This window comes from Apteryx mantelli, chromosome 1 (genome assembly GCF_036417845.1).
Source record: "Apteryx mantelli isolate bAptMan1 chromosome 1, bAptMan1.hap1, whole genome shotgun sequence".
NCBI lineage: Eukaryota > Metazoa > Chordata > Aves > Apterygiformes > Apterygidae > Apteryx > Apteryx mantelli.
In genome coordinates this window covers 167,285,813-167,298,297 of record NC_089978.1, presented here as the reverse complement: position 1 = coordinate 167,298,297, position 12,485 = coordinate 167,285,813, and the positions used below count along the sequence as shown (strand labels likewise).

The 12,485-nt window shown below is 36.6% G+C and overlaps 1 protein-coding gene across 5 annotated transcripts in view; it reads left to right on the top strand.

Annotated features, from left to right (window-relative positions):
- IFT56 (intraflagellar transport 56) overlaps positions 1–12,485 on the top strand; it is a 50,795-nt gene that overhangs the window by 15,425 nt on the left and 22,885 nt on the right. For all 5 annotated transcript variants that reach the window (XR_010886407.1, XM_067311062.1, XM_067311052.1 and 2 more), the window contains 7 exons: positions 430–575; positions 1,821–1,992; positions 2,441–2,515; positions 3,712–3,814; positions 5,453–5,508; positions 7,347–7,400; positions 7,842–7,905. Coding sequence is in view for 4 of the 5 variants with exons in the window: in XM_067311062.1 (XP_067167163.1) it covers positions 430–575; positions 1,821–1,992; positions 2,441–2,515; positions 3,712–3,814; positions 5,453–5,508; positions 7,347–7,400; positions 7,842–7,905 (670 nt within the window). In the remaining variant the exon portion in view is untranslated. The remainder of the gene's footprint in view (positions 1–429; positions 576–1,820; positions 1,993–2,440; positions 2,516–3,711; positions 3,815–5,452; positions 5,509–7,346; positions 7,401–7,841; positions 7,906–12,485) is intronic.

Genomic DNA, 12,485 nt, shown 5'->3' with positions numbered 1-12,485 from the left:
TCTTGGCAAGACTTGTATTTTTCTGCTATCCCTGAGAAATAAGATTTCGAACTACAAACAGCAAAATTTCTGTTGGCTCAAATAATAACATTCAAATCTTGTCTTGCAAAATTCTGTATGTGAAATATTTAATTCAACTCTTTCTCTCTTATCCATCAAGCCATGTGAAGTAATTATGTCTAGATCACACCTTAAAGAAAAGTGTATACTTAGTTTTAGCTTCAGATTTATCCAGTTTCAACTGTTCTGCCTCTTTTATGCTTGGCTTTCTGCATTGGTCAAATTAACTTTAAAGTAAAAAAGTTTTTCCAGATGTTCAATATGAATCACCTGCTGCTTGCCAGCAAGGACAAAACTAATCCAACTAAATAACTTGAAATGTTCTTCTCACTGAACTCTCCTGAGAATGCGTCACCCTTTCTTTTTTAGTTCAGTGATGAGAAGAAACTGATGAGCTTTCACCAGAATCTGCAAGACATTACAGAAGATCAGCTTAGCTTGGCATCTATCCACTATATGCGGTCCCACTACCAAGAAGCTATCGACATCTACAAACGCATTCTTCTTGATAATCGGTGGGCATCTCCACTCTAAATCTTACTGCAGTGTCTCTGATATTGCTGGGTTTTGGATTCCATTTAGTTACTTTTTTTAAAAAAATATGGATTTTTTCCAATTACTATGTCCCTTTCCCACCACGAACTGTGGACAAGTTGCATCCCCTCAATTTTGTTTATTGCAAATCATTATTGAAAAATACATATTAATAAAGTCTCTATTTATTACTATTTCTAATATTTTTATTTTATTTTAATAATATTTTCTAAATATTATTATTTCTATTTATTTTGCTGTAACAGTTCCTGGGGTTTTCTCTTTTTTTATCATATTCTGCAACTTTTTAGTTCAGAATTTAACAAGGAAGAAAATTAACTCATAAGTGGCTCAAAATACTCATTGTAAGCAATAAAAGATGTCATGTTGTCCATTCCATCCCCTCTCTTTCCACTTCTACATCCTTGTACAATTTTACTTTTTAGTATGCTGCCTTTACCTCCTTACTGGCATGTGAGCAGGAGTCAAAGAATAATTTGGCAAAATAGAAACTGCCACTCCAGAATACGCAGTTGTATTTTGACAGTTTTTCCTCCTGAATGCTTCAGAGAAAGCTGAAACTCCCTCAGAATGCATGTCATTTAATGCTCAGGGAAGAGATTTTAACCTCCAAATCCTGTAGAGGCAATCACTCAGTGCTAAATTAGTAACCTTCATAATAATTATCCTTTTACTCACTGTTACCACAAATGTCTGCCTTATTTCTGTGTCTAGTTCTTCTGGCTTCATAGCTTGTAATGGCAAGTTTTTTGAAGTAATTACACTTGACATAGGAGTTAATAACAGCCATTAAAAATATTTGTGAAGTTTTATTTACATGTTAAATGTAGTTTTGCACACACTGCATAGAAAATCCTATTCTATCAGGCTAAATACAGAGTTTATCTTCTGTGCCTTTCCTTAGTGTGAAGTTGCCACCATTTCCCAAATTTGCAAACCCACAGTTCTGTAGATAGTTCTTTAAAATTGCAGTAGCTGCTGTTGACAAACTCTTAAGCACATCTGTAACTGATTCTGTGCAATTTATCCAACAGAAGCTAGAGCTGTAGTTACCCAGTAAGCATTTCTCAGAACTCCCAATTTTGATGTGCTTGTAAAAGATGCATAGACAAGTGAGGGCTTTGTTACTCATTTTAAAGTTTTGTGGTATAACTATCTGGTGGGATTTAAATGCTCCCTTTAACCCTCTTTCCTCTGTCCTGCAGGGAATACCTGGCTCTGAATGTGTATGTGGCCCTATGCTATTACAAGTTGGATTACTATGATGTATCACAGGAAGTGCTTGCTGTTTACCTTCAGCAAGTTCCTGACAGCACCATTGCTCTTAACCTTAAGGCTTGTAACCATTTCCGACTTTACAATGGGAAGGCTGCTGAGGTATCTTTTGGAAAGCACTTTGGTTCTCCTTTATTTTAGTTCACGATTCCATACAGGTTTCTTTTCCTTGTTGTCTGTCTTAATCTCTGATGTTGATAATGGCCTTTTATCATGTCCTTTTGTGTCCTTCTTTTAGGAATGTCACCTATTTCATAGTCTCCCTGGTATTAAGAACTGAGGTGTGTGTGTGTGTCCCTGTCCATCCACATGCATGCACATTGATCTTATTGTTTTCCTGGTGCACTTTTGACCTTGTGTCCATATGTATTATCCAACTGCAAAAAATCCTATTGAAGCAGAATGGCTTTCTGTGAAAAGTTCTTCCTGTGACCCAGCTTATCACTGTTGAAGATGTCTTTCTGTCAGCTTAGGGAGTAATATGAACCTGCACTTATCTTGTGTGCTTTTTTGTTTTCTTGTTAAGCTTTTTGAATGTATATAATTCCAGGCAGAGCTCAAGAGCTTGATGGATAGTGCCTCATCTTCTTTTGAGTTTGCCAAGGAGCTCATTAAGCACAATCTGGTGAGTAATGTATTTCTCAAATTTAATATAGACTGCACTCATTTGTAGAGCATTTCTTGATGACTCATGAAGTGAAATATTTTGGGAACTGGAGACCTCTGAATCTCTTCTGCCATGTGAGGCCCATTCCAGAAATCTGATGTGTATAATCAATGTGCTATCAAGTGTATCTTTTTTTCCCCCTGACATTTTTCCCTATCAATTTGAGACTGTTATGAAAATGATAATATTGGGTTTAGCCTCAAGGGCATATGATTTTAATGTCCAGTGACAATACCCTTACAAGATACTTTGCACGACCCAGTCCATACCAAGACCGTAGAGCAAGTCAGAATGCATGACCATGAACTGTGTTGTTTAATAAGAGTAAGATGTCAGTGGAATTAAGATAACTCAAGAAAATGGTTTCTATCCAAATGTACTTGACAAGGAGTTTGTAGGGAGAAGATACTGATACAAGCCAAAATGTTTGTGATTTGAAGTAAAAGACTCACTGATGAACTGCTAATGCTCCCTGCAATGGTATTACTATTACTTTGCTGAATGACTGATAACGGTAGATTGTTGTTATTTAATGATGGACAGTTGCTTGCTTCGTCATTATTCAAGAACAGTCACAACAAGTTAGCACATTTTTTCCAACAGTTAAGACTGATTTCAGACTGGACTTTCCTTAGTTAACATTCTTTGTTTTGATTGTTGGCCTTTTTGCTAGTGGTTGAATCAGTATGCTGGGTGTTGTTGGGGGAACTGTCATGTGAACTGAAGTATAAAGTATTGATTACTCCTGATCATTTTAGGATTCTAAACAAATCCAGAGTTCTTAGCCTAAATTTTCACATAAATACATTATAAGTAAATTGAAAATTTTTGTCTGTGTTCCCAGTGTTCCAGTTTTGTTTCATGCCATATTTTTCTTAAACTTATTTGATATATAATGTGTTACTGCTTTGAGCTGCTAAAAGCTGAGATTCACTAACCTTTTCCTGATGGATTAAATACTTGATATACTTCAGAATAAAGATTGTCATGTGTTGCAATTTTATAATTATATTAAAGCAGGGATGACACTAATGCCAATTCCATTGACCTAATCCTACCATTAGTATAGGAATTTAAGGATAAAATTCCTTCAGTTAAGAGATCATAGACAAAATTTTGTTATGCAGTTATCAATAAGCTGCTTTTTTCTGCAGGTGGTGTTCCGAGGAGGAGAAGGGGCTTTGCAGGTCCTGCCTCCTCTGGTTGATGTTATTCCTGAGGCCAGACTAAATCTTGTGATTTACTATCTCCGGCAAGGTGAATACATCTTCCTCTGGTTCTTTCATAGCTTCAAGGATAACATCTATTCATCTGATCTCAGCTGATCACTCTGAATTTTTTTGCTTTGTAGTAAACTGTAGTTTATTTAACTTCTATTTCTGTAGAAAACAGTGGTTTATGAGTTCCCATGGCTTGCAGAGAAGGTCTTCAATTGTATGCTGTCAAATAAATTACTTCAGCAGACAACTGGAGGTTCTTGGGTTGGAGGGGAAGGGTTGTTTTGTAGTGAGAGGACCTCTCCTCTGCTTGAGTCTATGAGAATGATAGGTATGTGTCCTACCAAGGCAATGACAACAATTTCTATAAATGTAGTGCAAACAGAATATGAGCCAAAGTGACTAGGAACAAGGTTACGTTTTGTGAACGAGACATGTCATTCCAAATCCATTTTACAGCTCTTAAAAAAGGCAGGTAGGTGGCCAGAATAGGTAGACAAGGCTTTTTTTTATTTTCTACTTGTTTCTCTCTTTAATTTTCAAGCTCCTTTGAATTTTATTTGAATTTAGTTTCAGAGGCATTCCTCTTTTCCCATTGTGTTCCTTTATTCAACAGTGGATTGATTGGTTGAGTGATGAATAGGTGTTTAGTGCAGTCATCTAGTATAAGGTGATGTGATGATAGCTTTTCCATCCACTACTTTCTTATAAACCTTGTATTTTGTCACCATTAGATGACCAGAGCACCTGAAAGCAAGTAAATGTCTTTTCTTACCTCTTGAATAAGTAAAATCCATGCCCATCATTTTTTCCACAAATCTGAAAAATTACCAGAAAAAGACATTTATTTTATAAGCAAAAGTAAGCCACGTCAACTTTATATACCATGCATCCCAATAAGTTCATCAGAGAATTTGGGTATACATTAACATAGCAAAGCTCTGTCTCTTAAGTGTATATGTGGTTTGTACTAGCAAAAAAAAAAAAAAAAAGTTTGTTTGATTTGGTTTATTCTTATGGGGACCTGTCATAATGCTGTATTAACAAAATTTTGCCAGTCCAAAAGGCATTTGCACTAGGTTGGTTTGCTAATCAGACCATTCTGACAAATCTTTTTTGAATTAGGTAACATTTAAGATCTTTTCAGTTGTTTCTTGTTTGAGTGAAGGAAACTGTGTATTGAATTCAATCTTAAATTAGCTGCTGTATTCGTAGTGCTTTTTGCTTGATAGAATTAGGATAAGAGCTGCTGGACAGATGTTGAAATATTGATAAAGGAAACGATGAAATCTCCCTTCAGAATCATCTTTCCTTATCCACCTTCAGGGGTAAATAAATGTGAGAAGAGAAAAGAGAGGAAGAAGATGAAGGTTTTATTATCTTGACCTTGTACTGCTGAGAAGGCAGCCACTGGATTATGAACAAGGGGCCAAGTCATCACTACAAGAAAATTGTAGTAATAAAGAAGCTATTACTCACTCCATGTTTGTTATTTGAGTTCTAGAAAGCCATCACCATTGTGATATAAATTCACAATGATTTATAATGCCCCTTTTCCTCCTGTCTAAATGCTTTATTTCTTTGTCTGTGACTATCAAGGAATGTCATAGAGGATGAGTGATTTGTTCTAATACAATGTGCTGTGGTTTGTCATGCATCCTAACGTCTGGTATTTCAGATGATGTGCAAGAAGCTTATAACCTGATTAAAGACCTGGAACCTACAACTCCACAGGTAATTGGAAACTTATGTCATAGTACATAAAGAGAGAGGTTATAAATTGGTATGAAATCTGCCACGTGCAAAACTGGGATCCTGAGGACTGCTTGCCGCATTCCCACCCTTAAACCTCTGGTGTTTTCCATCCTTTTTACAATAAGACTTAATGTGCTTACATAAAATATTATAATATGTGCATATATAAATATTTAGTATGTTTATTGCTGTACCACATGGGATCAACTAAGAGTACAGCTCTGTTGTGTGCAGACTTGGTTCTAAGGAACTGACCATTAGTGCATAGATACAAGCCCTCTTCCAACTACAGCTGCTTCTCACCTCTGCCTTGGTAGCAGTTACCAGCCCTCAGGTCAGCTAGCACAGATGCTCACATGGCTTCTCCTGAAGCCATTTAAAAAAAATGAGCTAAGTTAGATTAAACAGTTTCAATAATAGCTCTTTGCTAACCCTGTCTCACTTTGGCAGAAATGAGTGAAAACTAGTGTCCGTTGACTCCTACTGTAGTTTTCTTTTGTGACTGTTCTGACATGATTTGTTCTTCTTTGCAGTTTATTTTCCAAAGGTCACATAGCTGGGCATGAAAGGGACCTTTCATGAGTCTGTGTGAGGATTAGATGGAGGGAAGGGAAAGGAAAACCTCGAGAACACAGATCTGGTGATTCTGTGCTGAGGAGTGTCTTCTGCTACTTTGCCTTTTACTTCTCCTTGCACTTTTCAATGTGGCAGTACTTATTTGAACAGTTTTATGCAGCTACTGCTCCTTTAGCCTCTGATTTTTTTTTTTTTTCCCCTGCATTTTCTTTCCTAAATCCCCCACCTACGTATATTATACAAATACCATCATAATATCATTCATCATCAACCACTTGATAAATTTTGCAATGAGAATCTTTGTGCTTTCTTTTTTTTCATCTTCTACCTTATGCTTTGAAGGAACTCCCCATTAAGTCTTGCAAAACTACTTGTGTATCTTGCTTCAGTTCTTCTCAGATTTCTTCTTTGTCATGATGTCTATAAAATGTAGTTTGGCATCTGTAAGAGAGTTGATGTTCTAAGATGATTACTTAGCATGCTGGCTAATGTTGTCAGATTGTTTCCTTACACTCTTTTTTTGGTCTGTGTGCATCTTTTTTTTGTCTTTTCCTGAGTTTATATCTGTAACAGGGCAATCCTGGTTTATCAGGAGTACCTAGTGTAACAGATTTATAGCTAGAACTCTGAATTATAATATTTGAACAAGACAAATGTCTGCTACGTGCTGAGAAAATCTTGCTCAAAGAAGAGTTAAACTGTAGTTGTAATTCATAAGAGTGGAGTATCCTGTAATCCCTACTACTCCTAATTTCAGTAGAATGACATGAGCACAGGCCTCTTGATATTTTGGCCCCAGTAAGAAACGCTATGCATTTTGGAGCGAGGGTGGTAGTAGTTAACCGATGTGCATACCTGAGGTGGGATCTGTGCATTAATGTAACAGGATTGCACTTGTTTATTGGTCACATCACATGATGGTGAAGATGGCATGGTGATATGTTGTGGTTTTCCTTCTGGTGCATCGTCTTTGAGCAGAAGATCTTATCAGAAAACACACTACCTCTTTACAGATCAAATATTTTACAGAAATGACTAGCTAACACGTAGAATGAATTTTTGAGGGTCATTTTGTACTACACACAGTGCTGAAGCACTTGCTATCATAGTAACTAGCTACCTATTAAATTGAATTGGGATAGAGTTGGCATTAGGAAGAAAATAATGTGCAGGTAGGCTCTTTTGTGTCTCTTGAAATCATCACCTTGTCTTCTCTGATCCCCTTTATTTTTTTTTTTTAGGAGTACATCCTCAAGGGAGTGGTAAATGCAGCACTTGGACAAGAAATAGGCTCGGTGAGTGAGGCCCATGAGGTTCTCCAGTTTCCAACAGTAGGATGTGAGTGGATCTGCAGGGATTGGAATGGAGCTGATGGTGAAAGACATAGTCATTTCACGTTTAGATTGAAGGACCTCTGAGCCTCCTCTCTTCCCCTCTGTAGTACTCAGTCCAGAATGACTAAACTGCAAATCTCTGTTACTAGTCCTGAGAATTAATCAAACTGAATTCAGCTTCTCTGTCCTGCTTACAAAAAACCTTGTTTGCTTTTCACATTGTTTCCGTGTGTTTAGGGCCATACAGTGGCATATTTACCTTTTTTGTTTTTCCTTCATCCCTAGTTTGCATGTTGTGCTCTGCTTCTCCCATCTGTTTCCCAGAGCTTATTTTCACTGTGTACTGTAGAATCAGCTCTGGAACTCATGTCGTCATCGTCGTCTTCTTTTTTTTCCTCCTAGAGAGATCATCTGAAAATTGCTCAGCAGTTCTTCCAGTTGGTGGGGGGATCAGCCAGCGAATGTGGTATGTTTGAAATGTTCTTTCTCCATATGTAATCCCTCTTATGATATTCAAATATATACCATCATGTGTTTATCTAACTGCTGACTCTTAGTATGGCTAGTGCCAGGCATTTTGTTGCTATAGTATGAGTAACAGAAGGTATAATTTATAGTCTAAAATAAATTCACAGGTTTAAAATAGAAGATTCAATTGATTCCAAACCTTACTATAAGAATTTGGCCTGAAGAGAGGTTCTGCTGTAAACTGCTAGTCTTCAGTGATAGCTACTGTGGCAGCTCGTCTTTGACTAATCATCGCCATTGTAGAGCCAGAAGACAACAGCCTGATTAGATGACAGGTGTGGCTGAAACCTACCTGCAGGTACAAATCTGGGACTGCAAATGAAAGCCTGTTGAATATGTAGAGTCCTAGCATGGAATGTGCCCTGAAACTGAGGGTGATAACAAAGTAAAGAGGAATTTGACTACGGAGAGAAGAGGAGGCTCCTGGATTCATTCCTTGGCTGAATCCTAAAAACATCAGAAAACTCAATAGTAAATCAAAAGATTAAAAAAAGTAAGCAAACTTGTAGACCAAAACAAGGCCTTGTCTTCCCTCACCAAAGTAAAAACAAAAATCCCAAATCAAAAAAGCTCAGAATACAGAAGTTCAGCAGAAGTGAGGCTCCCCGGTTTCCTTTGTGGCCATTGTCAGTAGATTTATTTCTGTAGGCAGGTAGCTTGTACATGCATATGATGCAGACAGCTCATGGTCCTTGGAAACAGAATGCTGTCTCCAGAGTTCAGGGTGACTGAAGAGAAAGAGTTCAAGAGACAGAGGGGCAGCACTGATGAAACTTCCAGAAATATGTTAAAGCCATTCTGTTCCCAGGCTTGCAGCCCCTCTACTGCTGAGGTGGTAGGACAGAGAGCATCACACTGGAAAGCTGGAGGTGATCCCATTGATGAGCCTTCCCTACCACGTTCTTTTTGCATTGAGGATGTCCCTTTGAAGTTGGGATCCCACCTATCAGAAAGCGGCAAGGTGAACTGTAGTGGTGGAGGACTCAGTCAGTGGTCATATATCTAACTGGGTTTGTGATGCCAGTAAAGTCACAGGGTGACTGATGCAGTGATGATAGACCTCTTGAAGCCCGTAAACAATCTTATAGGTGTGATGAGTGATCATAGCACACATGGATAACAATAATACAGAGATAGAAGACATATCCTGAAAAGATGTACAGAGAAAAGATATCTTCAAAGCAAAATTTAAGTTGTTAGGAAGCTAACAACTCTGAAACATTTTGAAAAGCATATATAGAACAAGATAGAGAGGCTGAGACTTGAGAAATTATTGAGAAAACAAATAAACAGAAATTTAGTCTTGTTAGAAAGATTTTTTTTTTAACCTTTGAGCCTATGGGAATGATTGGTCGCATCTAAACCTAAATGGAAACATTAGTACTGGAAACATTTTACACTGTTGGTACTTCAGTGCTCCCCTGTCATCTTTTTAAAGACCTGCAGAGGAAAGCTGACAGGTACAGAAGAGAACACAGTTCAAGGCAACTCCTCTTCTAAAGGTGAAATTGTATGATTTTTGTATTCTCAAATGAAGGACAGGTGAAAGTCAACAAACTTTAGATAAGAAATAGAAAAGACAGAGTCCCATTTAGGTAGGACATGTAACAAAAAGCAAACACATGAAGACCAAATATATAAGTGCTTCTATACATATAGTAGATGTTTTATAAAGAGATGAATAAATGGAACACCTGGTTTTAGAAGAGGCTATAAATGTAAAATCATTTAAAAAAAAAACATGATAGAAGAGAGGTAACATACAGGATATTTTTTCCATATAATTTGCAACTGGACTTTATTAAGTAGATGATGCTGATGCAGAAATGGTTCTAAGCATTATAGAAACCTTAGCTCAAAATAAAGTAAATATGTTTTCATTATCAGTGAGTAACACAGAATTGTTTAAAATTACATGCTCAAATAGGAGACAGATAGTTTTAAAGCTAAATTATTCACCAGCCAGCTTGAATGGTAACAGTGACTGGCATATTAAAGAGTTAAGAGGCTCTATGGAGATAGATAATAAGATAATAGTCAGAGCCCATATTGACAGGGTAAATGCAATGACATGGCATGATACAGAGAATGATTTTTTAAATATTAAATTTTTGTCTTTCTTAGCAAGACTAGAAAGAAAACACACAAATGAACAGGTGGTTCATGACTAATACAGATGTTACATAGAAACTGACTTGAAATATTATGATCAAAAAACAATTCTGTTACAGTGAGCTGAGTATAGTCAAATTCAAAATCCATGTATGAGTAAAAACCTCAAAAGTTTTCTACAGTACTTAATTTTAGGAAGGGGAGCTACATAACAACCTTTCTCACTTGTAACAAAAAATTTCAAGGGAAATAGCAGTGAAAAGGATAAAATATTTGCGCTTGTTTTGAAAGACTTGAAAGACTTTTTTTTCTTTAAGAAAGTTCTTATATTCATAAATAATGAGATATATGAGGCAAATAGTGACATGACTAAGCATTCAATGGTGCAAAATTACTCATAGTAGTAAAAATGAAAGCTCCCACAGCTATGAAAACTGCAGAAGAATATAAGAGGTTGGGGTCATAAGATGCAAATTAAATTTAGTTTTGATAAATGTGAAGTAGTACATGTGGAAAAAAACATGGAAAATAAAACCCTTAACTGTAGTTATAAAATTATCAGAAGCAGTAGAAAAGTTGAATAGAATATTAGGAATTATGAAGAAAGAGACAAAGAACAAAAGAGAAATCATCGCTGTGCCAGTGTATACAGCTGTGATTCTCCTTTTTCTTGAATACTGTTCGCAGTTCTGGTTCTTACACTTCAAAAGAATATGGTAGAACAAGAAAGGGTACAAAAAGAACAGGAAAGATGATCAGAGGAAAGAGATACCATCTTGAACAAAGAGAGATTAAATAAAGTAGGTCACATGGCCTGGAAAGGTGGTGACTGATTTTGGTTATGTTAGTGATACAGAACATGGTAAATGGCATGGAGAAGACAAATAGAGAAGAATTAGTCACTGTATGATACAAGAACTAAGGAGGATTGAAATAGAACATCAGGCAAGATGCTTAAAACAAACAGCAAGAAGTACTTTTTCACCTAATACGCAACTTCTTTGATATAGAGTGTTGCAGAAACCAAAAGATGTAAAGAAGTTCATAGGAGTTAAGTTTAACACACAATTTTCAGTGCTGTTTAGGAAGTCTCTCAGTGCAGATCGCTGGAAGCGGTGAGGAGCTTCAAAAGAATGGTGTTATATATCATATGTATTCTTATGTGTGAAATCAAAATATACTCTTTTTCAGTCATATAGTCTTATTAAGCAGGCTTCTGAACCAGATAGACTTTGGAGCCAATCCAATATGACTATTTTTATGTTCTTATATAACTTAACATATTAACCATTATGTCGAATAGTTGTGATCATTTTTGATCTGCTGCCTTTTATTTGCTGGATTTAGAATGGAGAGCCAAATTCTCGCTGTTTGTGTACTTGGGCTTTTGCTAAGTAGCCATCCATGCTCTTCAGGCCTGGAAGTCATGTTTCAACATTTGCACTGTGCCAGTTCTTGCAAGGAGCTAGCACCATTAGATTGTCTGTTCAAGGTCTTTTATCAAGTTACCTAGCTGCTTCACAGTTCTATAATGGAAAAATAGATTGTGTTCATTAAAGTGAAGGAATCCTATGCTGTTTCTTATCTGGCAATTGGGCCCACAAACCGCCTGATCTTAATGTGGATTATCAAAAATGAATAGATTAAAATGAAAGTGTGAAAGATTTTCTCAAACCTAGTTCCTGTCTTTCTGACTTCCTTTTGCTAACCATAGAAATCCTATGACTAGATTAAGGGAAAAGCAGCAAGAACGGTTAGTTTATGAAGAAAACTGTCCTGTATTTGGTAAGGTCATTTAGGGTCATCAATTAAATCTTTGCTATTTTAATTAGATCTCTCACTGAGACAATCAAGGAACACAGAGTGAACAGAATTCACATGAAAATACTTCCCAACATGAGTTGAAATGCTTAGATGTTTTGGAACTGATTATGCAGTTTAAGAGGGGAGAGACCTCAAAAACAAAAAAACGGAAGCACTTACAGTGTAGCAGTCAATGCTCACCCTCTAGCAGCAATAAATACCACCCTAAACAACAGCTCTGTATTACTGGGGGTTTTTTAAGCTTAGTAAGAGTTCTCAATCCTAAATGACTCATGAAATGGTTTTACAGAGGAGGATATAACTAGATTTTTACAGTTAATTCTCATGCTGTAAGTGATCTTTTCCCAGTGTCTCAACTTGGTAGAAAATGAAACACAGATCAGATTTCTGAGGTAAGTAAAGGAGGAAATGGGGCAAAAGGAAGATTAGTGAATGTAACGTTAGTGAAAATAAATTATCATTAACACTTCTGTGAAATGCAGTGTTTCTGATGCTGAGCATAAGTCTTAAAAACTACCCTATATACTGCCAACATAATGGAGAACAGCACCCCTCTCATTTTCAGTAGTCCTCTTTTTAAGA